Source organism: Vigna umbellata, chromosome 4, assembly GCF_029865625.1.
Source record: "Vigna umbellata cultivar VRB3 chromosome 4, Vumbellata_1.0, whole genome shotgun sequence".
Classification (NCBI taxonomy): Eukaryota; Viridiplantae; Streptophyta; class Magnoliopsida; order Fabales; family Fabaceae; genus Vigna; species Vigna umbellata.
Window position 1 is genome coordinate 1,186,224 of NC_142168.1, and position 27,375 is coordinate 1,213,598.

At 33.0% G+C, this 27,375-nt stretch overlaps 2 protein-coding genes across 2 annotated transcripts; one reads left to right on the plus strand and one right to left on the minus strand.

Annotated features, from left to right (window-relative positions):
* Positions 1 to 751: 751 nt before the first annotated feature.
* LOC124839127 (leucine aminopeptidase 1-like) lies at positions 752 to 15,649 on the minus strand. The gene is made up of 10 exons (XM_088111342.1): positions 15,351 to 15,649; positions 14,852 to 15,269; positions 13,929 to 14,123; positions 12,097 to 12,322; positions 4,548 to 4,674; positions 4,003 to 4,098; positions 2,324 to 2,401; positions 1,869 to 1,929; positions 1,431 to 1,618; positions 752 to 1,100 (listed from the first exon to the last, which is right to left on the minus strand). Exons 1-10 carry the CDS (start codon positions 15,570 to 15,572, stop codon positions 972 to 974), a joined length of 1,740 nt encoding a protein of 579 aa, XP_087967468.1. The 5' UTR covers positions 15,573 to 15,649; the 3' UTR covers positions 752 to 971.
* Positions 15,650 to 19,823: 4,174 nt separating this feature from the next.
* LOC148198900 (uncharacterized) lies at positions 19,824 to 27,352 on the plus strand. The gene is made up of 5 exons (XM_088113566.1): positions 19,824 to 20,069; positions 20,187 to 20,247; positions 20,346 to 20,450; positions 23,544 to 23,907; positions 27,175 to 27,352. The coding sequence occupies exons 1-5, from the start codon at positions 19,929 to 19,931 to the stop codon at positions 27,194 to 27,196; spliced, it is 693 nt and encodes a 230-aa protein (XP_087969692.1). The 5' UTR covers positions 19,824 to 19,928; the 3' UTR covers positions 27,197 to 27,352.
* The last annotated feature ends 23 nt before the right edge of the window (positions 27,353 to 27,375 follow it).

Here is a 27,375-nt window from a genome sequence, read left to right on the forward strand (position 1 = left end):
GGAAACCAGTTAACCCCTCCCACCTCTGTTTTGGATCATGTTTTCCGAAAACCTGCTCTATTTTCCAGTAACCTAGAACGTACCTCGAAAATGAAAGCCATATTGTTTTCCTATATCCCACAATGTGCTTCAGTTGTACAAATCGCACCACTTCCCTGGACCTCACCAACAGCAACACATTCACCATAGTTTTCAGAGACCACACACCACAACACAGCTATGCACGGGAAAGTCTCCACAAAGCAGACAACTTCAAGTAAAAACCAGAATGATTGGAATGGAATTAAAAAACATTGATGGGGTGCAGAAAGCAATACCCAATACAGGGGTTCGACTCCATCACAACTGCAGCTATTGTTTTTTATACCCCACAGTTACTAACTGCATTCCACACTAACATATAAAACATACCCTTCACCATTGCACTACATTATCACTATCACTGTCACCATCATTACTGTTTCTCTTCTATCATCACTGCTGCTACAAAGAAAGAACAGAGAAAACATCTTTCTAGAACGCATTTAATGTAAGACTGTTATGAAATACTCCTTCCGGAAGACACTATATGCCTTTCAAAAGATGTTTTGAAAATCCTATTCAAAAAGCTTATTCGTGTTCCAGAACCAGAAATCTTATTTCAGAAAACTTATTCCGAAAATTTTCCAAAATATGTAATTCAGAAATTATTTTTACAGAGGATAAAATGGTCATTCAAAACATATGGGGTGCAAGAAGTTGTGCGGGTTCATGAAATAAAAGCCTACAATTGTTTTATATTTAATCCTAGAATTTCATTCCATAAATATACATTAACTAGAATCACCGAAGCAAAAAGTATTAACAAACAGACTGAAGTCGATTAACCAGTATTTATTCATACATGTTTAAATACACTGTAATAGACCTAAAAGCTGCCACACCTTTTATATCCCTTCAGTTGGACAAACTACAATTGGACAAGATTTCATTTAAGATGCGTTCTTCAAAACCCATTCTACTAAAGTGGCAACACCAAATCCTGTTGCACAGCGCTGCTTTTCATTCCAAACTGGACCAGCCATGTCAATATGCATCCATTGAACCTTCTCATCAACGAACTGTAAAAAGCACAACTGTTTTATAAAACCGTGCCAGAAATTTCCATGAAGATTGCAGATAAAAGCTAGCCAATTAAGATGCGCTTCAGTATTTAAAAAGCATCTGTTTTTCCTCCCATTAAGTTCTTTCATAAATAGTCTCTACATAAACTTTTTCCTCTAACAATAGTCCAGTCAGTTCTCGTATCATCCTACCCACTTCAAAATAAGAATCACAAGCATTTATACCAAAATTTGTTATTGTCTTAAATATTATAACTACCCATAACGGCAACGAACCATTATTTTAAAGAGAGAAATGAAAACATAAAATGTTCTATTAGCACATACCTGCTTTAAGAAAAGAGCCGCAGTAATAGCACTACCTGGACGAGCACCAGTGTTCACCATATCAGCTACTCCTGATTTCATTGACTCCCAGTAGCTTTCTTCTAATGGCAACCTCCATAGTTTCTCCCCACTCGCTTCTGAAGCTTCAAAAACTTCTTTTGCCAGGTCATCACTTGGCGTAAACACACCTTCGAAAACAATAGTTCGCATCAATAATCAGCTGAAAATGAATATTCCTTGCATATAATTGCCAACAAGGGAAAAGACAACATCGTGCAGGCAACTTTCACAAGTTCCAGATGTCACTTTCAGGTTCTTCCACCCCAACTCCTAAGCTCGCCTCTTTCCCACGATATTACGAGTTTAAGTTGGCAGCTATAAATTTGGGCATCTTTTGTACTAACAAATATTGGTAAAGTGATCATATATAATAATTACCTCCAATTGAGGATCCAAGACCAATTATACAGGCCCCAGTTAATGTTGCCAGGTCCACTATCTGAAGAACAGTTAACCAACCTGTTAGAGTTCTAAAACCAAACTACACAACTAACACGTGGTAAGGTTGTTTCAAACTACATAATCAAAATTAAAAAATACAATGACAACCGACCAGCCATTACTAAACACAATTCACAAAGTACTTTCTGTATAAATGTTTTTCCAGACTGTACAGGAACGCCACATGCAGGTATTTTAACAATGAAAAATAGCACTATTCAAATAATTGAACTTTAGTTCAACAGGACAAATTAGAAATGTTACAACATTTTCTAGAACTTGTATTAGAAATAAAATAGTTATCGGTCAAATCTAACACTTACGAAATATTAAACTATACACCAATACATTATGATTTATGTAACTGTAGATTCAGATTCTTAGCACCATACCTTTTCAGCACCCTGGTTACAAGCATACACCAGAGCATCTGCAAGAGTAAGCCTACCCTCTGCATCTGTGTTATTGACCTATAAAAGAGATTAATCAAACCAAGGTCATACTCTAGTACAATTATATAGATCTCATTGGTCAAACTTGAAAGCATAGACTTTCACATATTTACATAAAATGTATTTATTTATTGCGATGGATATGGCTAGTAATAGCACAAATTTACAAAAATTCATTAAGAACAATTAATTATTTTGAAATGAAACAAAACATATCAGGGAAAGGTAAAGAAAAAATAGAAAGGAAGAAATCTGCTTCATTCTCTTGCTCTTACACTTATACTGAAATTTCTAATCAGTGTGGATTTCTCTACTACTAATTTCTCTACAGTCTTCAGATTGAAAATCAGGACCTCCTAGATAGGATCAAGACTCCATATTGACAGAGTTTCACCAATTAAAACTCAAGTTCTGGGCATAGAGGCTCAAAGCCGACACATGCAAAGCTTGTGTGAGGGATAACTCATGGGGGTGACTTTTTGGATAGCTTGACCATCAAGAAGACGAAACAAGATTTGTCGCAGCTTGGCTAACTCATTGGAGGACACTAACAACAAACTTGATAAGTTATATACGGATCTAATTCAGAGAAACTTGCATTCAGATTTTGATCATATACATGATCAAATCCCTCCAATGAATAGCTTAGTCGCTAGACTTCTTCATGTGCCTACATTGATGAAGGATGAAAATTCAACTGAAGTTATTGAAACTTCAGCAATGGTAGGAAGAGGAGGTTGTAGCACTTCATGTGTCTAACACTTATGATATGTTTTCTTGTGAAAATGATAAGATCAATGGTTAAAACAATCAAAATCCACCCTATAAGGCCAACATTCTGTCTCTATAACATATATAGTAAGTTAAATTTGCACGTGTATTGTTAAAAATATAAGAAATACCAAAAGATATAATCTTAGAAAATTTAGATGAACTATTACGATTTAATCTTCTTTTATATTTTAATTTGTTTCCTTATTTAATTTAATTGGGATCTTTATAGTTATGGGAAATATCTTATAAGAATCAGATTTATTAAAGTATTGGATAGGCATTTATTAATTCTTTTGTCACTATTCCGTTGATGAGTTCCCAAGCACGCTGGCCCCAGTTTTTTCTAGATTCACTGGCCCTGGCTTTTCCCAGATGCATTGCCCCTCCCCTGCACCCTCACGGCTTTTGCCTAGTTGCACTAGTCCTGCCTTTATCTCAAATTTTATGTTTTTTACTATTTTTTTATTTGCGAGAAAGTGAATTATTTTCTTGTGATAAACTAAAGCTTAGTAATTCAATTTGATGGGCGGTGTTAAAAAGATAAGAAACATTTAAAGATATTATCTTCCGATATTTTAGAGTATCTTAGATGATCTCCGAATATTTATTCTACTTTTATATGTTTTTTTTTTTTGTTTCCTTATTTAATGAGAATTGTTATGACTATAATAAGAATATCTAATTAGAATCAAATTTAGTAGAATATGATTTATAGGCATACCACATCATCTTATATAAAATGGACGACATTGTGTAGCCAACACAGTTTTTCCACTACATATCTTCCATCTAGTTTTCTCTCTCTCAACATGTATAAATGAAAACAAAGAATATGAAATCCTGACCTCTATAGTCTTTCCATTTGAAGCTGTGAGAATGTCTCCAGGCCTCATACCTGTTCCACTTATCATATTCTCACAAGCCGCAACTATAAAATGAACCTGCACATTCAGGACTTTTAAACAAATGTAAAATGTACTTTTTTGTGCAAAGGGATGCAAAGAAGCTACAAGTACCATCCTATTCAAAAAAACATGCAAGGGCTAAAGAGATAGATTAGAAACACAAGCATTCTACCAAAACAACTGCATAGACTACTAGTGATCAATACTAGTACTACAAGATTTTCACCTCCGTACTGTAACCAAAACCTTTAAAAGGATTCAACAGAATAGATTATCATATAGCAAAGTAGCCACTCGATTCATAATTATTACTTAACTGCAGAACATCTAAAACGAGATAAAAAAATTCCAATAAATTTTATACGAAGTCACCATCAAGTACTTACCAAGCAGAGGCTTTAACCATTACTTTGAAAGTCAGCAGGATAAAAAACAATGTGTGATAATAAAAGGAAAAGAAGGGAACAATGATATAGACATCACACCTCCACTCCAAGAGGTTTGATTTGACCAAGAGCTTTTGCTGCCCCAAAAACTGCAGCAGAACCGCCCATATCAAATTTCATGAGTTCAATCATACAGCCAGGTCCTGTCTTGATGTTGTAACCACCACTAATAAAACAAAAGAAAACAAAGAAAAGTTGTAACAACTATAGTGTTAAATCAAAATAAGAAGCTAAAGGAGAAATTCCATTTGTCCACCATCATCTATCTATCCAATAAAACCACCTAAACTACCAATTTCAGCATATTCCACAATGGTAAGTTAGTTGTAGCCCTCTAATCATCGAGTTGTCCACAAATTGTAATGGGAAAACTTGAACTGTGTAAGGAAATAAAGAGTTGTTTTATTAATCACAAACACACAAATTACATTTTCATTACCTCTATTTGTAGTAATCAAACTTATAAAATAAGGAATAAAAATATGCTTAGACGAATAGGAGGAAGACTCAATATAATTTCCTAACTAATAGAGATATTGAGGATATTGTTATCTTAATAATCTACCATTTACAACACTATCCCTCAAGTTGATAAATGAATATAAATCATTCCTAGTCATTAAAGTTAGAAAGGCTTCGAGAAAATCTTCCTCCCGGATACATACCGTACAGGGAATTGTTTAGAATAATGATTTGAAACTGAATTGTGTAATTTGCGATTCTGCAACTGTCATGCATCATTCATAAGGTGTGCAGGTCCACTCAACAAACAAAGCATCATAGACGAAAAATGAAGAAAAGGAAAAGATGCGTCAGTTGCCTCTTTGATTGGAATGATGCTACTGAGAGGCATCAGTGAAGAAGAGGATGGTACTATCTGCCTCTTTGAATATAATAATAATATTTTATATTTTGCATCACACATATGCCATGCTTAATTATTTTTTTTATCGATATTTTGCTCAGATTTTCATTCTCCTTATTACCATTGTAGGCTTTGTTATTTTATTTACCTTTATTTTCTTTCTTTCCTTTTCTCTCTCTATTACCTGTTATAGGCTTTACAAGCAAGAGAAAAACAAGAGAGACAGAGAGGAGATCAAAGTATAACAAGGCAATAAAGTTTAATAGACACTAATTTTATAAACAAGAAAGACTCTTTGTAAGTCTAACGCAGCAAAAATGGGCATGTGCATGTAAGCTATTCTACAAAACGTACAAAAGTTTTATAAGCTATACCAAATCGTACAAAACTGTCATGATCATCATAGTCGCAAAGCGTCCATCGGATCAACAAGTTCAGCAGCAGCCAATGGTGGGTGGTCTTGAGGAGTGGCCAAGAAAGACAAAAAAGACGTTGCTAATGGAAAGAGAAGGGAGAAGATGGACAATATTAATACCATGAGTGGCTTGGGAGCTAGGAGTCGGCAAAATTAACTGAATTGCACCGAACTATCAATTAATTGCACTGTATTGAACAAAAAAACTAAATTGTACTATTTTAAAATTCAATTTTAGAAAACTGAACTTCTAAAATTATAGTTCAGTTAACTACTCATTAATTTAAAATCAATTCATTTTATACTTTTTACTTGTTTGAGAGTCTCTAAAGTTGCAGCTTAGTTTGGCTGTTGCCAATTAGACCAAACTTTCGTCGAGGCTGACTCGGCCAAATTCGGTCGATTTTCAGTTGGAGCTTACTCGTCAAATTCGGACGATTTATGGCAAGGGCTGACTCAGTCGAATTTCGGTTGGGACTAACTCGATCGAGTTTCAGTCGTGTCCGACTCGACTGAATTCAATCAATTTTGGATTGGGATCAACTCAACCATTCATGGTCGTCCTGGCCGAATTCTGCTGATTTTCAATCAGTGCCAACTCGGTCAAATTCATCCAATTTTGATCAAGACTAACTCGACTGAGTTTCGGTCATAGCCATCCCAACCGAATTCAGTCAATTTTCAATCGAGACCAACTCGGACGATTTTCTATTAAGACTGCATAGAGAAAGTTTTGACTGTGATTGTTCGAACCAAATTTGTCTGATTTTCGATCGCGGCCGACTAGATCAAATTTCGCTCGAGACTGACTTGATTCAGTTTCATGTGTGGCCTTCTTGGCCTAATTCGATTGAAGACCGTCCTGATTAAATTCAAGAGAATTTCAATCGCAACCAGTTTCGACATTTTGCCTGATTTGGCCCATCTTAACCTTTGGTCCGACTCAACTCATCTCAACATTTTAATTTTGTTGTTTATAGGAGAATCAATGTTATTGAGTGAAGACAAATCTTTCCTATCTACTAAGTGAATTTTTCTTCTTTTTAAAGGTTTTTAAATAATAATTTAATTCAGTTAGTTAGAACAAAAAGTAGTTTAGTTTAGTTCAAACGAACTATTTTTTGGTTCAGTGAAATTTTTAACGATTCAGCGCAGTTCAATTAATTTTGTCCACCCTTACATATCTGTGTGTTTAATTATTTATAATTGTTTCTTAATTTTTTATTAAAGACTTAGAAATAGTCGATGAAACAATTATGAAAACATTTAAAATAACTAAATTTTAAATTGTAACTTGATTAGGATAAAGATTCAATGAGATCGATTCTCATGAACTCATTCAAATACATTTTTGAATCAATGCATATCTAATATGATTTTGATATCTACAACAGGTAGTCCTATAGAAGAGTTCTAAACTTTAATGTAAAAGAAAAAGAAAAAAAAGTCATTTTCTTAACTTTTATTAACCAAGCTTTACTCGAAGATAAATTGTTATAGAATTATTAAGACATTTGTTTATGGAAGAACCTATGTTCTTCAGTAGAGACAAATTTTTTCTATCTACTTAGTTTTGTCTTTTTTTTTGTTTATGAGGAACTTATATCATGAATGAAGTGGGTAAATACTACCTTTTTTAGTTCTTTAATTCAAAAATATTGGAGTTCAATTCAGAATAAGTACAGTTCGGTTCAAATATAATGCATTTCAATTCAAAAATAGTGCATTTCAATCCAACAATAGTGCAATTCCGAAGCAGGTTAAGGTGCATAGTAATTCGGTTGAATTCGTATTATAAGAGAACCAATGTTATTGAGTGAAGACAAATATTTTCTATCTACTTAGTTAATTTTTCTTTTTTTACAAGGTTTTTAAATAGTAGTTCAATTTAGATAGTTAGAACAAAAAGTAGTTTACTTCAGTTCAAATGAACTACTTTTTGGTTCAGTGAAATTTTTAACGGTTCAGGGCAGTTCAATTAATTGTCTACCTTTATAGATATGTGTGTTTAATTATTTGTAATTGTTTCTTAATTTTTTATCAAAGACTTAGAAATAGTCGATGAAGCAATTATCACAACATTTAAAATAACTAAAATTTTAAATTATATAACTTGATTAGGATAAAGATTCAATGAGATCGATTCTCATGAACTCATTCAAATACATTTTTGAATCAATGCATATCTAATATGATTTTGATATCTACAACAGGTAGTCCTATAGAAGAGTTCTAAACTTTAATGTAAAAGAAAAAGAAAAAAAAGTCATTTTCTTAACTTTTATTAACCAAGCTTTACTCGAAGATAAATTGTTATAGAATTATTAAGACATTTGTTTATGGAAGAACCTATGTTCTTCAGTAGAGACAAATATTTTCTATTTACTTATTTTTATGTCTTTTTTTTTGTTTATGAGAAACCTATATTATAAATGAAGTGGGTAAATACTACCTTCTTTGGTTCTTTAATTCAAAAATATTGGAGTTCGGTTTAAAATTAGTACAGTTCAGTTCAAAAATAATGCATTTCAGTTCAAAATAGTGCAATTCGAAAACAGGTTAAGGTGCATAGCAATTCAATTCAATTCATATTATAGTTTAGTGCAGTTCAGTGCAATTTGATAGAACAGTAAATAGTTCAATTTAGTTCGTCTGAATTAATTTTCCGTTCAATTCAGGCAAATTTGTTTTTGGTTCAGTGCAGTTTTTAACCGTACAGTTCGGCAATTCATTTTGTCCGCCCCTATTGGGAGCCACTAGCCATAGTGACAAAGGACAAAAACCCAAAAATGAAGAGATGAGAAAAGAAACTTGTCAATAGATATATGATTGGTGTCACCAGAGTGGTGGACCCAAGGGCCAAGAGAGGTGAACTAAGTGAGGCCAACAAATGAATTGCTTGCCTGTACAACAAAATTAATGAAACTAACGTCTGACTTTCTTCATACCATTTGAGGAAATCGTGGAAGAGAATTGGAGGTTCAAAACTACCAAAGGGGGTGACACCAAAATAAGGGGGTATAGAGGGGTTGCCTAAGCAATAGCTGATCAAGGAGGACAACCAGGCATAGCATGACATCAGTCAATTTTGTGAACAATTTTGTGACAAATAACATGAAGGTGTGTTGTTGTTAAAGATCCTAGGCAAGAGCGGCAACAAGAGGCAATAGTTTGTTGAAGTCATGCAAGAGACCATGAACTTTTGCAAAGTACTCCGTCATAGAGCCATCAATATGTCTAGGAGTAATGATACTTGAGATTTTAGCAAACTCCATAAAGGTGTTGAGTATCACTAGTGAGCATCTTCCCAAACCTCGACACATGTCTCATAGGCTCAAAATATCTACTGCAAGGAAGGATGAAGAGTTGACTTCAGAACACTACAAACTTGGGCATCAACTTTGGACCAACCATGGGCATCTTTTTCATTAAAGGAGGTCGTTTAATAGGTAAGATGGTTGACATAATGTTGTAATTACAAAGCCTCTGTCTAGATTATCTTTGATGAAATGTCTATCAATCTTGATGTGTTTGGTCCTGTTATGTTGTACTGGATAATGGGCAATGCTCATGGCAGACTTATTGTCACAGTGTAGTTGCACAGGGTTGTCCACATTGACTTTAAGGTCATCCAAAATAATTTTCATCTAGAGTCCTTCACACATTCCTTGAGCAAGAGCTCGAAATTCAGCTTCTGCACTAGAACGAGATACTATATCTTGCTTTTTACTTCTTCATGCTACCAGACTATCTCCAAGAAACACACAATACCTAGAAGTAGATTTTTTGTCAATAATAGAACCAGTTGATTATGTGATTTTGTTCTATAGGAACTGTTGAGGTTCTACAAAAGGCACAACAAAAAAGGGTAGCCGAAATTCAACGTTGAGACACAATTCCCACAAAAAAAAATGGCATCGATGAATAGTGGGTTCACCAAGACGGCACGAATTCGGATTAAGATCTACATGTGGGGAGCAACAGTATACATTCATGTGATGTAATCCTCTTGTTATTCTATTTGCACAACTTAAGAACGTATATAAATAATGCATAAATGAAGGATGGCCCAAGCCCATGTACAAAATTTATCTAACAGAGACAACAATGGCCAAGAAAGCACAACTAAAAGTGAAACGCCCAAAGGGGGGATTACCCAGTTTTTAGGGCAATAACCCTTGGGATGGATTACAAGAGCAGACAATGAAATTGGCATTTATTATTACCATGGAGGGAAACACCATTCATTGGTGATGATATTGGAGGAAGAATTCCAAGAATCCATCTTTAGAAGATTTTTCTTTAGTGTTGCTGAGGAGATCTAGAGGGAATGGAGATCTAGAGGGAAAAGAAGGAGCACAATGTATGAATGATAAGCAATGGTACAACAAAGAGGAACTATGGAGAAGTATGCACAAGAAGTTGTGTTAGTGTCACAAACATCATCACGTTGAAAGATCAATTGTTGAGGTATTTCTTGGCGTGTCTACCACAAAATATCTAAGCCAATATTTGCTCCCATTACCTAAATGAATTTTGGGGAGGCTAAAAATCATAACCCAATGGCAAATCCGAGATACCAAGGCAATGCAAGAGTGATAGCACAAGTGGAAGGGGCAAACCCAAAGCCAAATTGGACTTATCAAAGTAAAGGTTCTCTAGGAGGAACTAAAGCCATGACTACAATTCATAATCTAGAAGACAACAATTGGCGCAAACAACAAAATCGAGCACAAGGAATTATAATATAAAAAATATGTTAGAAGGAAGTATGAGAAGTTATGCTTTTACAGTGGGTTGCCATTTGTAACTGGACATCGATATCTAAAGAGAAGTTTGAGGATTTACTTTTGGAAAATGAAGGGGAAATTGCAAAATTAGAAAGTGGGGATGAAGGGGACAGGGGTAAAGATGCTTTGTGCCAATGGATGGATTTTTCCATGTCTTTTTTAGGGTATTTGACCCAAATAATGAAAGTAGAAGGAATAATTCAAGGAAGAAAGTGTTGATTCTGATTGAAAATGGAACCAGACACAATTTTAGCAAATGGAAATAGAAAAGGAAAACACAAGGTTGCTGCCAACAAATTGCAGTCAAGATGGGAGAGTACGAATTCTTAGCAGATTTATTCTTGTTTGAGTTATGATGGGTAGGCTTCATTTTAGGTGTAGCATGGTTGGCTACTCTGGGAGAAGTTAGGGTAAATTGCAAAACTTTAGTGATGAAGTTTATGAGGCAAGGCCATGTAGTTAAAGTTATGGAGGGGTCAGGTTTATCTAGAATCTTGGTTTCTTCTCAAGCATTACTAAAGAATACAAAGGCGGAGGCATCATTATTGTGGATGGTGGAAGCCAAGAATGAACCAGATTCAGCAAAGTCAGAGCATGCAGAAACTACAAAACAGAAGCAATTATAACAAATGCTAGTAGAGAAGTACCAATCACACTTTTCTGACCCACAAAATAGTAACAAAGTACCAGTGGGTTTGCCTCCAAGAGAAATCAACCACAAAATCTAAAGAAAGACAGGTGTATATCCAGTGAATGTAAGACCCTACAAGTAGCCGTACATCCTAAAGAATGAGAATAAAAAACAAGTTGAATATGTTGGCCTTAGGAATTAATAGCTTAGCGAAAGCCCTATTCAAGTCCAGTAATCTTAATTAAAATGAAAGATGTTAACTGGCACTTTTTGCATAGACTATAGAGCCCTCAACAAAGTGAAGGCAATTTATCGTCATATTAGGATGAAAAAAACAACTTTTGAGGTTCAGGCAAGGTTTTTGGGCCTTGGGTGAGAGAGGCCGCAAATTTTGTAATAGAGGTTGAAGAAGTAGCAGTGATCTCAGGTCAGTGAAGATGTTTTCCTCTATTATTGGTGTTGGGGTTATAGAAAAGTTGGTTTTGGGACTTGGGTTTTTATGATTAGGTTTACAAAATCCTAAAACCAAAAATAAAAGAAAGAAACTTGACCCACTGCTAAATGTTGGCGCACAAAAAAACATGGAAAATCTTTTATTCCACCAATTTTAAGATTCTACAGGGGCAAATCACCAATTCTGCTTAGCAGCAGCTCCAAGCATGAAGAAACTTGCTAAGGCATGACAGAAATGTAGAATCGTGTGATTCTTCAAAGTGGAATAAGATTCTGACTACCATGGACACAGCACCCAGAGAAATGACAATATACAACTTTATAACCAATAAAAGTTATAATCCCAAAATCAACACAGAGGATAACATCGGGAAAATCTCATTGCATGTTTCTGTTGCAGCTAAAATAAAATGAGACATGGTTAAATCAAGTACCTATCAAAAGTCAAACCTTTTCCAACTAATGCTAACTTGACATTTACAGGTCCAGTTGGTGGTTTATAGCACAAATGGATAAAATGTGGAGGATTTGCTGAGGCTGCAGCGACACCAAGATAGGACCCCATTTTCAATTCTTTGCACTGCTCAGCATCTAATATTTTGGTAGTAAAAACATCACTATATGCTGCAGCAATATTTGATGCCTCTTCAGCCAATACCCCTGAGCCAAATAATTCATTGAGGACGCATCAATTCCTTGAAATGCAAAAAGTATCTCACACATGTAGTAATGGAACATTGAAATGTTCAACTAACTGCCCTGTTACTTCAAAGCCAAGGATGCGTGTGCATCCATATTCTAGTCTATATTATAGCTCCTAGAACAGAGAAATTCACTTTAGAGAGAAAGAAGTTATATCCATCAATGAGAAAACCAGGATAATATATTTAAATATAGGCTCATAACTTGTATACATGTGCATATCATGCATTTTGTCACAATCTCAACCACTGATTTTCAAATCAACAGCTACAACTTGTGTCTTCTCCCTCTAAGGAGAATTCACCTCTTCAAAAAGAGGACAAATGCATACATATAGAGGGTGTCAAACGAGAGCATAAATATTTACTGTCAACACAACATTAAGTGGTCAAGTTAAAACCTCTCACTTTTGAATTATATGATCCACACACATGGTTGTTGAACCTCTTGAATCTACTTTTAAATTCTTACAACCATAGCATATAAGAACATGTTAACTCTCTTTATTTTTCATACAAGTATAATTAAACTAACAGAATCTTTGATTCTACTACAGAATTTAAAAGACTAAATTTTCAAATTGTTTTAGCCTCAAAATGCATAATTGTTGCCAATGTTGTAGGAGTACTTGAATAATTTTATGGAATTCAGTTTACAATTTCATTAATATCTTTGTCATGTCTTATTAAACTACAAAATAATGCACATATCACGGCAATTGCATCTGGTATTGACTTATATTGTTATTTCATTTACTCTGTTATAGAGTTGAAACATAAAATTGTAAGTTGTTAATAGTAGAATTTAACAACCCTGTGTGCATGTGTATGCATGGTCCAGCTTGTATTACCTTTCAATCTGCAAGAACCTTTTAATTGCCAAAGTTCCACAGTCAAGTCTTAAGTTTTTTTATTATAAATGGCACCATTGTATTTTAACATCTCAGTTAGGCGGCACCTTAAAATACATCTATCATTTGTCATCACATGACAAATATTATTAAAAGAAAATGAGAAAAAAACAAAAAAACATTGGGGGTCAAAAAATACAAGACTAAAGTTGAGATATATGAATTAATTTTAAATTTTTTCAAAAGTTTGATTTATTTTACTTTCTTTATAGAGCTTGGTAAGAAGTTTACTCTGTTATAGAGTTGAAACATAAAATTGTAAGTCGTTAACAGTAGAATTTAACAACCCTGTATGCATGCATATGCATGGTCCAGCTTGTATTACCTTTCAATCTGCAAGAACCTTTTAATTGCCAAAGTTCCACAGTCAAGTCTTAAGTTTTTTTATTATAAATGGCATCACTGTATTTTAACATCTCAGTTAGGCCGGCACCTTAAAATACATCTATCATTTGTCATCACATGACAAATATTATTAAAAGAAAATGAGAAAAAAATAAAAAAACATTGGGGGTCAAAAAATACAAGACTAAAGTTGAGATATATGAATTAATTTTAAATTTTTTCAAAAGTTTGATTTATTTTACTTTCTTTATAGAGCTTGGTAAGAAGTTTAGTCAAATTGACCTATATAAACATTAGTTTAATATGAACCTGGCGTTAGCACATTGGCAGGAGAATTCACAAGCTCCCTTCCAAAAATGATTCCAGAAGAAACATCTGCTGCAAACTTAAGTTTCTTCTCCAATTCAGGCCCAGATCCAAGCCCGATAATATCCACTGATCTAAGTGCCGATTTCTTAGACTCAGACTTGTACCTGTTATCTTCAAAAGTTCCCAGCACAGTCCCTGCCACACAACACAACTCAATCTTATTTCAAAATCACAACCTTTCAATTAAGGTATAGACTCTATTTAGATAAACTTGCACTTATAAGAACAAAAAATAAAAAAGCAAAACAAACAAAGCTTCTTGTGTTAACTAGAAGATTCAAGGAAAGAATATGTTTCTATGGTACTCAGATCAAAAGTGACCAGGTATTTGTACTTTCATAATGATGATCCAGGTCTAAAACTTGTCAAAAAAGTGTGAATTTATTCTCACCACGTGGCTTATAAATTCGAGACCACCTTCGTCTATATGCAATCCAAAGTATTTGAAAGAACAAGAACTAGAAAAACACGTTTCCTATAATCTATTATACACTTCGCCAGAAGTTGATGTAGAAACGTTATCTTAAGTTAATTTTAACTTGAGAAACTCAATTCCTTTGGATTTCAGTTGGAACATCCAAACAAACCTCAGTGTCCATGGAACACTGTATCAGAATGTTTGACTCTTTTTTTTTCCAGATTCATTTAGAAGCAAAGTTCACCTCAAACTCTAGTAAACTTAAATGCGTCAATGAGTTACTATTTTTCACCAACTCAACTTAATTTCCTAACTGAAATCCAAATAACTTTCTATTTTGGTTTTTATTTTTCTACTTCCTGTTTTGCTCTAAGAGAGTTTATTGAAAAATTTAATCAAATAAGACAGCTTAATGCTACAGGCGGATCTTAAGAGAAACAAATACCAGATGCTATTGCAGAAGCTGTGTTAAGTTTAGACTCCACGGAAAACGCGTCTGGAGAGGCAAGCGAGACGGCGACGTGGCCAGCCTGGGCGGACTTAGCGGCAGAAGCAACAGCCTCACCGAGAGACTTAAACGCGGCGAAGGTGGACGCGGACGCGCCGAGGCCGAGCAGGGCCACGCGCTTGGATCCGAGTCCACCAGCGATTCTGAGAACTATGGACTGGCCCGGTTTGCCGGTGAAGTCCTCTTCAGTGGAAGCCTCGGCCAACAATCCGTCCAACTTCGAGTCCACGGAATTCAAAATCGCATTCTCGAATCTCGCTTCGGCGTTTCGCGCCAAGTCCTTCTCCGTGACGCCAATCGCGAGCAGGTCCCCTTTCCATTGCACCACGTCAACCTCCTTCGACGCGAAAGAAATCTTCCATTTCCACACGTTTATGTCAAGTCAGAGTAAATTCAAATTCAAATTCAACTGAAATCAAGAGAAATGAAATTCAACCTTGGGGGTTTCGGTGTTGGATGGGCGAGTGAGGCCAAGGGTGGCGTAAGCCATGAGGTTGCGCAGTGGTCGTCGTGACGTAAGAGAAAGACGCAGTAACGGCGCAGTTGACCTTCGAGTGAGTGTTTTGAGAAAGAAAGAAGAAGACGAAGAAGAAGGAATGAGAAATTGAGCAGTGAGGATAGTGGAGAATGCAGAGGAGGCAGCAACTATGGATGCCATTTTCGGGTGTGGGAAGGTCTATCTATTTATCGTGGGGTAAAGTGGTAATATGGTGTGACGGGTGGCTTTTTTGACAGTGCATCGCACTCGCGCTCGTCGTTATTCTATCTCTTTTGGTAGCCATGGCTACCTGTCCATGGGCCACTGTGAAATATCTAGGCTAAGTGCTTTTAATTTTTCATTTCTTTTTTATTATATTTTTATTTTAGATAATAACTTCATAAACACCATTTTAGATAATAACAACATTTTAATATTATCTACATATCATTCGTCCAATATTACTTCATAATCAATAATAATAATATCATAAACACCAATATTGACCAATTACAGATATAGATGGTGTTAACATGTTAAAAATGTTGTCAGAGTATCGTTATCCTTTTATTTATTAATTTTAGAATCGAATTTGCTTTTATTAAAAATTTTGATTTTTAAGTTTTAAAATTTTATGAATATATTTTTTTAATTAATTTATGTTTTTTACGTGATAAATATATTTTACGGTAACATTTAATTATTTGTCAACTGTTTGATACATTTTTATTTTAATACTAATTGAAAAATATATTTATCAAGTAAAATAAATAAATATAATTGATTTTAAAATATTATATTTATTTACTTTTAAAATTTGGAATCAAAATAAATTAAAATTTTAAACATAAATGATTTTTAATTTTGAGTAAAAATTCATAACTCTAAAAACATATTTAATTTTATTGCGATTTTAAGTTTTTTAAAGTTCAATTTTTTGCTTAATCTTTTAACTAAAACACTAAATAAATTATCTCAATATCGAGTTGCGTATTTGTGTTGCTGAATTAGATGAGATATTCTGAGAAATCAATAGAAAAAGACGTGTTGAAAAATTATCAATAAATTATTAATGTTTCGTTTGATTTAAGAATGTAATAAATTATTTTAAAAAGGTTGTGTATTAGACATTGACTATCAATAGTGTAATACTGATGTTCTATATTGCCAATAAAGGTATGTACGTAGACATTAATAATAATAAAAAGTCAAATATTTTGTTTTATTTCGAACATTTATTATAATTACATCATGTAGTCTTTCTTTTAAAAATATAATAGTCCAGACAACATAAGTATTATATTTTGTGTATTAAACCCTATATATAGTAGTCTACAACATCAGTTGATAATAACTTGATCCATGTAACATAAACAAATATTTAATAAGCATGAGAGTAAAAATTTCTCAAACAAAACAATTTTTCTGTTGAAAAAGTAACATTAATTTTATTCCCAATAATGGTCGTGGTTTGTTTGTGATTGATGTACTAGATATTATTTTTTTTATGTTCAACTTTTAAAACTTTAAGAGTAATTTCAAGTTTATGTAGTTACATTTCATATGACATATTTATTGTTTTGAAAAGACCTTAAGCAACGGATCTCTTATTTAATAACTCATAAATCTATTTGTACAAATTATTTTATCTCTTGGTAAAAAAAAGAGTAATTTAATAATTTTTTATTACACATTTGTTTTTGTTGAACGAAACATTACACATTGTTATATAATTGACACGTGTTTGGTAAATTATCTTTAACACGGTTTAATAATAAAATGTTATTAATACAAATAGTATAACTCATAGTTAACTTCTTAATATCAATTATATTGTGTTTCTGACGTTTGTCAAATGTAATGTTTCTTTGACACTTTTTAAAGTGTAGAAATAAATATTTATTGTATAATTCAACAAGAACATCCGTTGTCCAAACATCATGATAAGGGTTTTTTTCCTCTTATGAAACACATTTATAATGTAATTCATTCTAAATGTTTGCAAACAAAAATACAAACTTTTTGTTTCACCATTTGTAAGAATATACACGACAAATCTACCAGATTTGCTCAGTAACGATCCTAAGCATTGATGAACTCTATGTGACAAAATGTAGAATTGTGTTCAAATTTTAAAATTTAAAAAGGCATAACATGCCTCGTTGTTTAATCTCCTAGCAAAAAAAATCCACACGCAAATATTTGCGAATAAAATTCACAAGGTATAATTAGTATCCGCAATATTTACTATCCGCAATAGTGAATATTTTAATATTCGTTTATAAACGGGTCAGACGCGGTATCAGCGGATATCCGTCCGTAAAAAGAAAATAATTCATATTTTATTAAGTTAAATTTAATTAACATTAACATTAATTTATATTTTATAAGGTTAAATTTAATTCAGATTAAATTTTAATTTATGTTTAATTTAATTTATATTATATTTTATATATTTTTGTAATTTTATTTAAATTTTATTCTAATAATTTATAAAAATATATTTTTTTTGAGTATTTACGGTTATCCACAAGTATCCGCGGGTTTTAAAATATTCGCGGGATATTTTTTAAACAGATATTTATGTTAATAGCAGGTCGAATAACGGGTAATTTTTTTTTATCGGATCGGATTAGTGATAGACATTGTCCATGTCCAATCAACCCATTGCCATCCTTTTCCTAATTAACAATTTGGAGACATGTTTTGATTTGATGGTATTTCATTTTCTTCTCACTTTTTAATAGTCTAATATTTACATCTACTAGCCGGTTACGTTTAATAAACTCTAATACAACATCGTCACTTGCACTGATTTTACAAATTAAAGGAAATGAAAGTAAAGTTACAATCAAAATAAACTAAATTGTGAAAATAGGCCAAAAACACAAATGGGGTTAAATTGTGTTTTGGGAATTTTAAAAAACAATTATGCAAATCTTTAACTTGATAAACACAAACGAAGTTTAATGTCGTGTAAGAGATGTATTTGACAAAATTTATCATATTCAATTTCAATATGACAATTGTATTATAGCAACTTATTTAAAATTTCAAAAAGTTCTCATCTTTAAGTTAGTTGAAGATAAATGACATGAATATATAGTTTTATGCATTATGTTTTCATATTGGTTTGTTTTGAAGAACCGTAAAACATTTAATTTTTTATTAACTTGATCAAGTTTCACCACTACCACTGCAAAATACAAATATTATTTATTTAATCTCTAGTTCTAACTAAAAAAATAAGTATTATTTATATATAATGAGTCTCGATTGAGCTATATGTATTCTTTGGACACAGTCAATTGCTAAGTTACAAATATTTTTTACATACAACCACTCCTAAATAAGTTACAAGAATTATTTGAAGACAATTACATTTGATTAAGTACAAGTATTATCTAGACAAAATCACTCAGTAGCTAAAACACTTTGATTATTTAAAAGATCACAAGTTACATACACTATACAACATCTTAAACATTCATCTCCATATTTGATAGAGCCTTGTTACTAATCTTCTTTGTGTAATGAATAAGTATTTATAAATTTCATTGTGTATAAGAAATATTCAAGGTTAGAAAAAGTATATAAATAAACCACTTGTGTCTAGTAAACATTTGATGAGACGCGATGTTTTTAAAAATATGTATTTATAGTTTATTGATTTTTAAGTACATAGTCGAAATCAAACAAAAGAATTGGTTGAACTTTGATTTATTATACAAGATTTTGCTTATTTAAAGATATTCAAAATCATTCTTATCCATGCACTCGTAGCTTTTTGGAGGATTGCCTTTTTCTTTTTATCTTAGCTTTTGTCTTAGACTACCATCTTTGATGTGACCTAATTTATTTCACATTTTGGGAATTTTGTATGAGATGAAAGATAATGCATTTTAATGTGAGTTTGATGACTCTTATTCATGTTCTTATTCCACTTTGAGTATATTAGTTGGGTTGAGCTGGAGTGGCAAAGCTTTAAAGATAATGATATTAATTTTCTTCTTGATGACACCATCTTATACGAATCATACAATAGGACTTTAAAATAAAAAGTTGATAATACCCATGTCAATTGTGATGTAATAACGCGTCAACTATGCAAAATATAATAAAGTTAAACCTATTGAAATTGACAAACACACGTAATGAAGATAATGCTTATGCAAATTTGAATCTATATATCTGTACATTTGCTCACAAAAGAATTTTTTCATAAGATATTTCAAGACAATTGTAAATAAGTATCTTCAGTATGTAAGATAGTCATCGGAAAACGAATCTTTAAATTTTTCTATTCAATCTAGTATATATTTATTTGTTTATTTTTAAAAAATAATTATTAACTGATATAACAACAATTAAAGTGATGGTTACAAATAAAATAATTATATAGTTTTCCTTTCCAAGTTAAAGACATTAGAAACCCTGCACGCGCATAGGAAAAAAAAACCCTAGATAATTAAATACACCAGTTCATCGTTATTTTATTAGAAGAACAACCAAAAATCGTTTCTCTCGAAGGTGACTATGGTGGCGACGAACGTGAAGGCGGAAACCATGTCTCTCATGGACAAGCGTAGCGCGCTGGAGGCGGAGATGAACGCCGTCATCGCTCGCCTCTCCCAGCCCGGAGCTCCTGGTGTGTCTGGTGGTCTCGTCGATTCTGAGGTTTTCCCTTCTCTTTCTTTTCTCACACCACTAATTCCAACCATCTATTCATTCTAAAGTTTTGCATAAGCTTTTATTCATTTGTTCTTTACGAGACGCCACTGCTACATTTTTTAGGGTTTTCCTCGTTCCGATATCGACATCCCCGTTGTTCGAGCCGAACGACGTCGCCTTGCAGGTTCGCAGATTTGGCTTCGAACTACTTTTATTTGTGTTCGATGGCTTTTTTACAAGCGTCAACATGCTGATGTTTTATGATTTCCGTTCTCTTTGTAGAGTTGCGCAATGACCACAAGGAGATAACTGAGAAAATAAACAAAAATATTCAAATTCTGCATTCTGCAAGACTTGAAAGTAGGTCATCGGTCTACAAGAATCCAGGTATCACCAAAGAGTTGGTGTTCTTGTGCATATAGATTTACATGTTGGAACTTTGATTTTATATGCTACTATGAAATTAGGTTTTGTTTGTCAATAAGGTGATTCATAGTGGTCTAGCTGCTCCTTTTACCATGGAATTTGGGATTTTGAAATTCTGTTTCTATGTCTATCTTTTATGGGTTATGGGTATTGCTAGCAGTGCATTTATGATAGCATGAATTATTATAGCATGAATTCATGATTCTTCTTGTTTTAAGGTTGTCTTTTTTTATGTATGATTTTTTCCTTGTGTATGTATGTGTCTTGCCTTGTAGCTTTCTTCTGCTTAGTCACCGAATGCACGTGTTAGGGTCAATTTTTTTTCTGGAGCAACCTTGCGCTCTGTCAAATTTGATGTTGGGTCCTCCTTACCCTGATTCCCGTGCCAATGCCGTAATTTTCTTTTTAATCTCAAATTATGACAACTTTTTATAGTCTATTTCTTTGTCATTAGCTTATGGGGCATAAATTGTTGTGCAAATAATTACTTGGTCCGTTTATTGTTTTAGGTATAATACTAATCATGTTGAAATGTTACTAAAATATAAAGTCTAAACCACTGTAGTATTCTTGTTGTTGAATCTGACCAACTTGAAAATTTTACCTCCATATGTTATTATCCATGATAGCACCCTTCTTTCCCCTGCTGCCAATTCCATCAGCATCAAAACTTTAACACACTCATAACGAAGCCAAGCTACCACTCTATCTCATGAGAAGTTCCAGCATGTCCTACAATTACAAGCACATCAACCCTGCAGAACCCACCCACTGCAAAATCTTTCTTTCAAAGTCATGGGCATGCGTGTAAAATATTGGTCCAAAGAGGCTTAACAAAGCCACTGTTCCTTGAAGATGCAAAAAATCCCATTGCAAAGTTGCCTGTAAACCTGATGTAGGAAAAGATGATTGTTTGTTATTGTGTTTTGTTGTTAAAGTGACTAATCTTGGTTTGTGCAAAGCTATTGTTTTTGTTAGACTTGAATAAATGTAATGAAGTAAAACAGTGTATATTTCTTACACTGTTACAGCTTTACTACTGTATTTATAGAATGCAAAGGGCATAATACAAAGGGGCAAGACACTGCCTTAAAACCCTGACCCTAAAGTTGGGTTCCCATACATGAATAATAAAACAAAGTAAAACGTTACATTTCAGCACTCTACTCAAGCTGGAGTAATAGATTATATGCACCAAGCTTGGAACATATAAATTGAATTCTAGGCCTCCTTAGAGATTTAGTCAAATGTTTGCAAGTTGTTCATTAGAGCTGACAAACTTAATATAACTTAATATAACATCCTTGCACAATAGCTTCTCTCTAAATAAATGACAATCAATTTCTATATGTTTTGTTCTCTCATGAAACACTGGATTAGAGACAATATGAAGAGTTGCCTTGTTGTCACAATACAACTTTATCTGCTCATTTTCACAAAATTTCAACTCTTGAAGGAGTTGTTTAATCCACACAAGTTCACATGTAGCTAGAGCCATAGATTTATATTCAACTTTTGCGTTAGATCGAGCAATAACACTTTGTTTTTTACTTTTCCAAGATACAAGGTTCCCTTTTAAGGAATACAAAGTATCTTGTGATAGATCTTCTGTCAAATGGACAACCAACCCAATTCGCATCACAATACCCTTCAATTTGAGTACTTCCCTTGTTCTCGTACAACAATTCCTGTCCTGGGTTCCCTTTTACATATATGAGAATGCAAATCACAACATTCCAATGATCAATGTGGGGATTTTGCATAAATTGACTTACAACTCCCAGTGCATAAGAAAGATCAGGTCTTGTTATAACAAGAAAGATCAGGTCTTGTTATAACAAGAAAGATCAGCTCTTGTTCCAACCAACCTTCTACATCTCTTTGGGTCTTAAAAAAGTTCACCTTGCTCTTTCAATGGGCTTGCAATTTGAAAGGTCTATCTCCTCCCAAATATCAAGAGCTATTTTCTTTGTGAAATGATGACACATTCTTTTTATTCTATCACTTCAATACCAAGAAAATATTTTAGACCACCCAGATCTTTGGTCTGAAAGTGGCGAACAAATGGTTCTTTACTTCAGCAATTTTAGTGACATCATTTCGTGTAATAACAATATCATCAACATAAACCATAAGATAAAAACATTTGTCAGGAGAAGTATGACTATAAAACGTTGAATTTCCATACAAGCATGTCTTATAAGGTCTCAAAATTTCTTGTAGTGACAATGGATTTCCACAAAACAACACAGCTCAAAATCCAGTTTTTGCCACTAAGGTTTTTCTTCATCTGAACAGTAGAGACATTGTTTTAGATGATTATGGTATCCTTGACCAAGAAACCATAACTGCACAAATGCGAATCAAGATAAGTAATTTTTCCAATTGAGCTTTGTAGTGGTAATATAGGAGTATAGATAGAGAGGAAGTCATTCCAAAATAAAAAAGAACATACCCTGGAGAGAAAACCCTAGGATTCCAAAAAACCTTAACTTTGAGAGGAAAACCCTAGGTGAAAGCTATTGCCACCAAAAAAGAAGAACAAGGGCAAAAACACGTCCAGAAGGATGGGTTACCACGAAAGATGGCACGTGGCGGCGTGTCTGACAGATTTTGAGGTGGCGACCACTAGGGATGTGTTGCGCTTCTCGAGGCACACCTAACACCTTAACTTTGTCAAAGGAGATACGATGGTGGATGACGGACAACAATTGCGAATGGCGGACGGAAGACTATGGTGCCGATGACAAACATGAAGATGAACCAAAAAAGATGGTCTGAGTGTGATACCAACTTGAATAAATGTAATGAAATAAAATAGTGTATATTTCTTACACTGTTACAACTTTACTACTGTATTTATAGAACACAAAGGGGCAAGGCACTCCAATACATGAATAATAAAACAAAATAAAACATTACACTTCAACAATTAGTATTGGTATGAATTCTTGTATTAGTCTTTCTCCCTTCTTCTTTAGTTTGATTAAGATTACTCTCTCTATATGAATAATAAATGATATTTATTATGACAATGTTTGACTTCATGCTAAGGTAATGTTGATGGTTCGGATATTCAGACCTCATCAACTACAGACGCTGTTTCATTGATGACATCACAAAATGTCCTTATGAGACATTCCCCCAATTCAATGGATGTGGATGTGTTGATTAGTAGACCCTTTGCAATGGTAGACGAGATAGCAGATTCGTCTCCAGCAGTGGAGGATGGTTTACAACTTGGAGATCAAATTCTTAAATTTGGTGATGTGGAAGCAGGTGATAATTTGCTCCAAAGGCTTTCTTCGGAGGCTCAGTCAAATATGGGTCGTGCAGTACCAGTTGTTATTGTGAGGCAAGGCATAGTGATAAACTTAACTGTTACACCTAGATCTTGGCAAGGCAGAGGACTACTGGGGTATGCCTGTTCTCCCTCTATTTTTTTTTTGCTTTTGTTTAGTGTGCCTAGTTAGTATCAATAAAGGTTTCCTTTAAGAAAGGTGATAAAAATAACGGAACGTAAACTACCTTTCCTTATACATTTTAAAAGAGCATATTTATTTATAAAATTTATCTTTAAACCTTAAAATTTATCTTATACTCAAGTTTAAACCTTGGCACAATTCCAATAAACATGTTGAGTAATTTAGAAATTACGCTCCTTTATTTTATGAAATCAATAACATTAAATGGATATAACTAGCTTTTTAATCTTGTGAAATTTGATCATTTTTCTTATATTTAAGTCTAGAGGTTGAGAGTGTCTCTGTATATATATTTGGTTTTTAATTCTTTAAATTTTTAAAATGCTTTTTATATATTGAATTTATGATTCATTCATAGTATTTTAAATTTGAAAAAATGCATTTCTTTTTAAATTTAATCTTAGAAAAATAAAACAAATCAGCATTTCTTTAAATAAAAAAAATTTATAAAATTATGTTTTTTTGTGTGGATAAGTGAGATTTTAAAAAAATAATCTTAAAAAAAATTATAAATAAATTAAATCTTGAATATATATAAATGATTCCTATAATATACCCACTTTTAACATTTTTGGTCTTTGTAACATAAAATTTTATTGTTTTGTTCCACCTCGTTAGTGTCATGGTGATGTAGTATTTTGATTATCATCTCATCATTTGAACAGAAGATATTGACAACGAGATCAAAATAGTAAAATTTTATGTTATAGGGATTAAATGGTCAACAAAGACCAAAACGATAAGATCGATGTAATACAGGGACTAAAAATAAATTAATGCACTTTTTTTCATGTTATTAGGTTATTATTTCTCTTCAATTGATCTAGATACATACTTTTTTCTTGACTTTTTTTCCTTAAATTCTACATGTTTCTCCAACCACAGTAATCATACAATTGGATGTATACTTGATCTTCTTAGTATCATTTTTTATTTTTGGTTACTAAAGGAGATTATTGACATAAGTGGAAGGGAGAGTAATAGAATATAATGTGCACAAGTTAAGAGACAATGGGATCGAATAGTTCCCAATAGTTACCATGATATTTAAAGTCTAAGTATTTTTGTGGTGCTATTCTATCATCCGATTCTCTGTACCTGGGCTGATAGTTTGCTCATATAAGGTGGTGGTTAACTTTTCCTCAATTATAAATTAACTTTTCTAGGTGAACAAACTATATTACTCCAGGAGGAAAATGTTAATTTATGAAAAATTCTTAATTGATCTCAATACAAGTATAAGGAATTATTGAATAGAGCTTAAAAGATTTTAACAAATGTATTGTTAGACTATGATGATTAGATGTCTATGAGTGATCGTTTGACAGTCAAATAATGTTTTAAGAGGGTTTTTGCAAGCTGCTTGTAAAAGAAAGCAAAAAGCTGTTACAGGTGCAATACTTGAGGCAGTGGTGGTTAACTTTTCCTCAATTATAAATTAACTTTTCTAGGTGAACAAACTATATTACTCGAGGAGGAAAATGTTAATTTATGAAAAATTCTTAATTGATCTCAATACAAGTATAAGGAATGATTGAATAGAGCTTAAAAGATTTTAACAAATGTATTGTCAGACTATGATGATTAGATGTCTATGAGTGATCGTTTGACAGTCAAATAATGTTTTAAGAGGGTTTTTGCAAGCTGCTTGTAAAAGACAGCAAAAAGCTGTTACAGGTGCAATACTTGAGGCAGTGGCATACCTATGAATTTTATAACGATTTACCTCAGTACTGGGCTACGTATAGTTTCTCCTATTGTAAAGAATTTCACTAATCAATAATTGGTCGTTGAATATAGTGAAAAACTATATTTGAATTAATCTCCCTTATGTAAAAAACACACATAGGGTTATCTATTTATAATAGAAGAAATATGGACTAAGCCCAAAATACAAATGAGAAATAATAACAAACTAACTAATAAAAGATATAATATAAACAGTTACAATTATTTTAACGATCACTTCTGGCTTATAACAAATGTATAAAATCATTCTTGACTATCTCCTTTATCTTCCCAAGCTAAAGAACAAGTCTTTTTTTTTGTTCGTGTAGCCACTTTTGACTTTCCCGAGTATTCTTTAAGTGTGACTTCTTGCTACAACAGAAGAGTTGTTTGAGAAGATTACTAAGATAACACCCAATAGAGAGGATACGGACTTAGTAAATTCACAAAGTGAAGGCTTTAGAAATAAGAAGCATTCTCTATTGTCGTGCTAGATGCTCCTAAGGTCTTGCACTAAGAGAAGCCTTATGACATTATTGCATGCAAAGAGCTTTAACTCACATAGAGTCATTTAGGATCGCTTGAATCATTATTCTTTTTCTGCTGCATGGGAGAACTTGTATATATAGATATATTGAATAAGACCGTAAGAGCTTGCTTGCAGATCTTCTATCTTTGTTTCAATGCTTTATTAGAGGTTGGTAGCCAGCCTTTTAGTTGACATGTGCTCAACTCGCAATGCTGATGGCAACTTTTTCTTTGAACATCCCTTCATAATACTGACAATACCAAATTAAGCATACGATCTCAAGATGAGTTGATATACTATGTTAGAATAAACTTGGGAACCTGTGTGTCCAGTTTGGTTAAGAGTAGACGGTCTAGTAAATCAAATTTGAGTCTTGTGTTACACATGGGTTTTCAGTGTCTACATTGTCGTCAACATCTTGTGATGGTTGTAGTCTAATCATTAAACGTGGTCTAGACTTTCTTGCTTTGAAGGGTTTGACGATCTTTGTGAAGGTTCATTTTGTTTTTTCTTTAAGAGTAAAAATTTGATTTTTTTGTTTTTTTGTGCATTTAATTAAGATCTTACTATTTATTATATGATCGAAATCATGGGTAGTCTTAACAAGACCATATTGATTGATGAAACTAAACTGTTTATGGTAGATTGTTTATCTACTTATCATAACATCTACGTCTTAAAAGTTGGTGCGGGTGGAATAATGTTACTTGACTAGCAATTGTTAAAATTATTCAATGTTCCATATGAAGTAGTCAACTGATCATGTAGAGAAAATTTTCTCTTACCCCTGACATTAATTTAACTTATTTTGTTGACATAATTGTTTTTTTTAAATAAGCTTCTCGAGACAACTACTGACAATGGGGTTATATTCTTAAAATTTATTGTTACCCAATATGAAATGTAATATTGCTAACATGTTTTCTATGTTGTATGTTGGCAGATGTCATTTTCGGATCTTGTAGGTGTCATACTTATTCTTCTCATGACGGTGGTGACGGTTGTTTGTTTTCCCATATGGATTTCATTCCCTTATCATATTTGTCTTGGCAAGACTATCTATTGTACAATTTGTTATGGTGCATTTCTCTTACTCAATACCTAGTTACACTTTTTTTTTATTATCTTTCTTTTGGATCCAAAT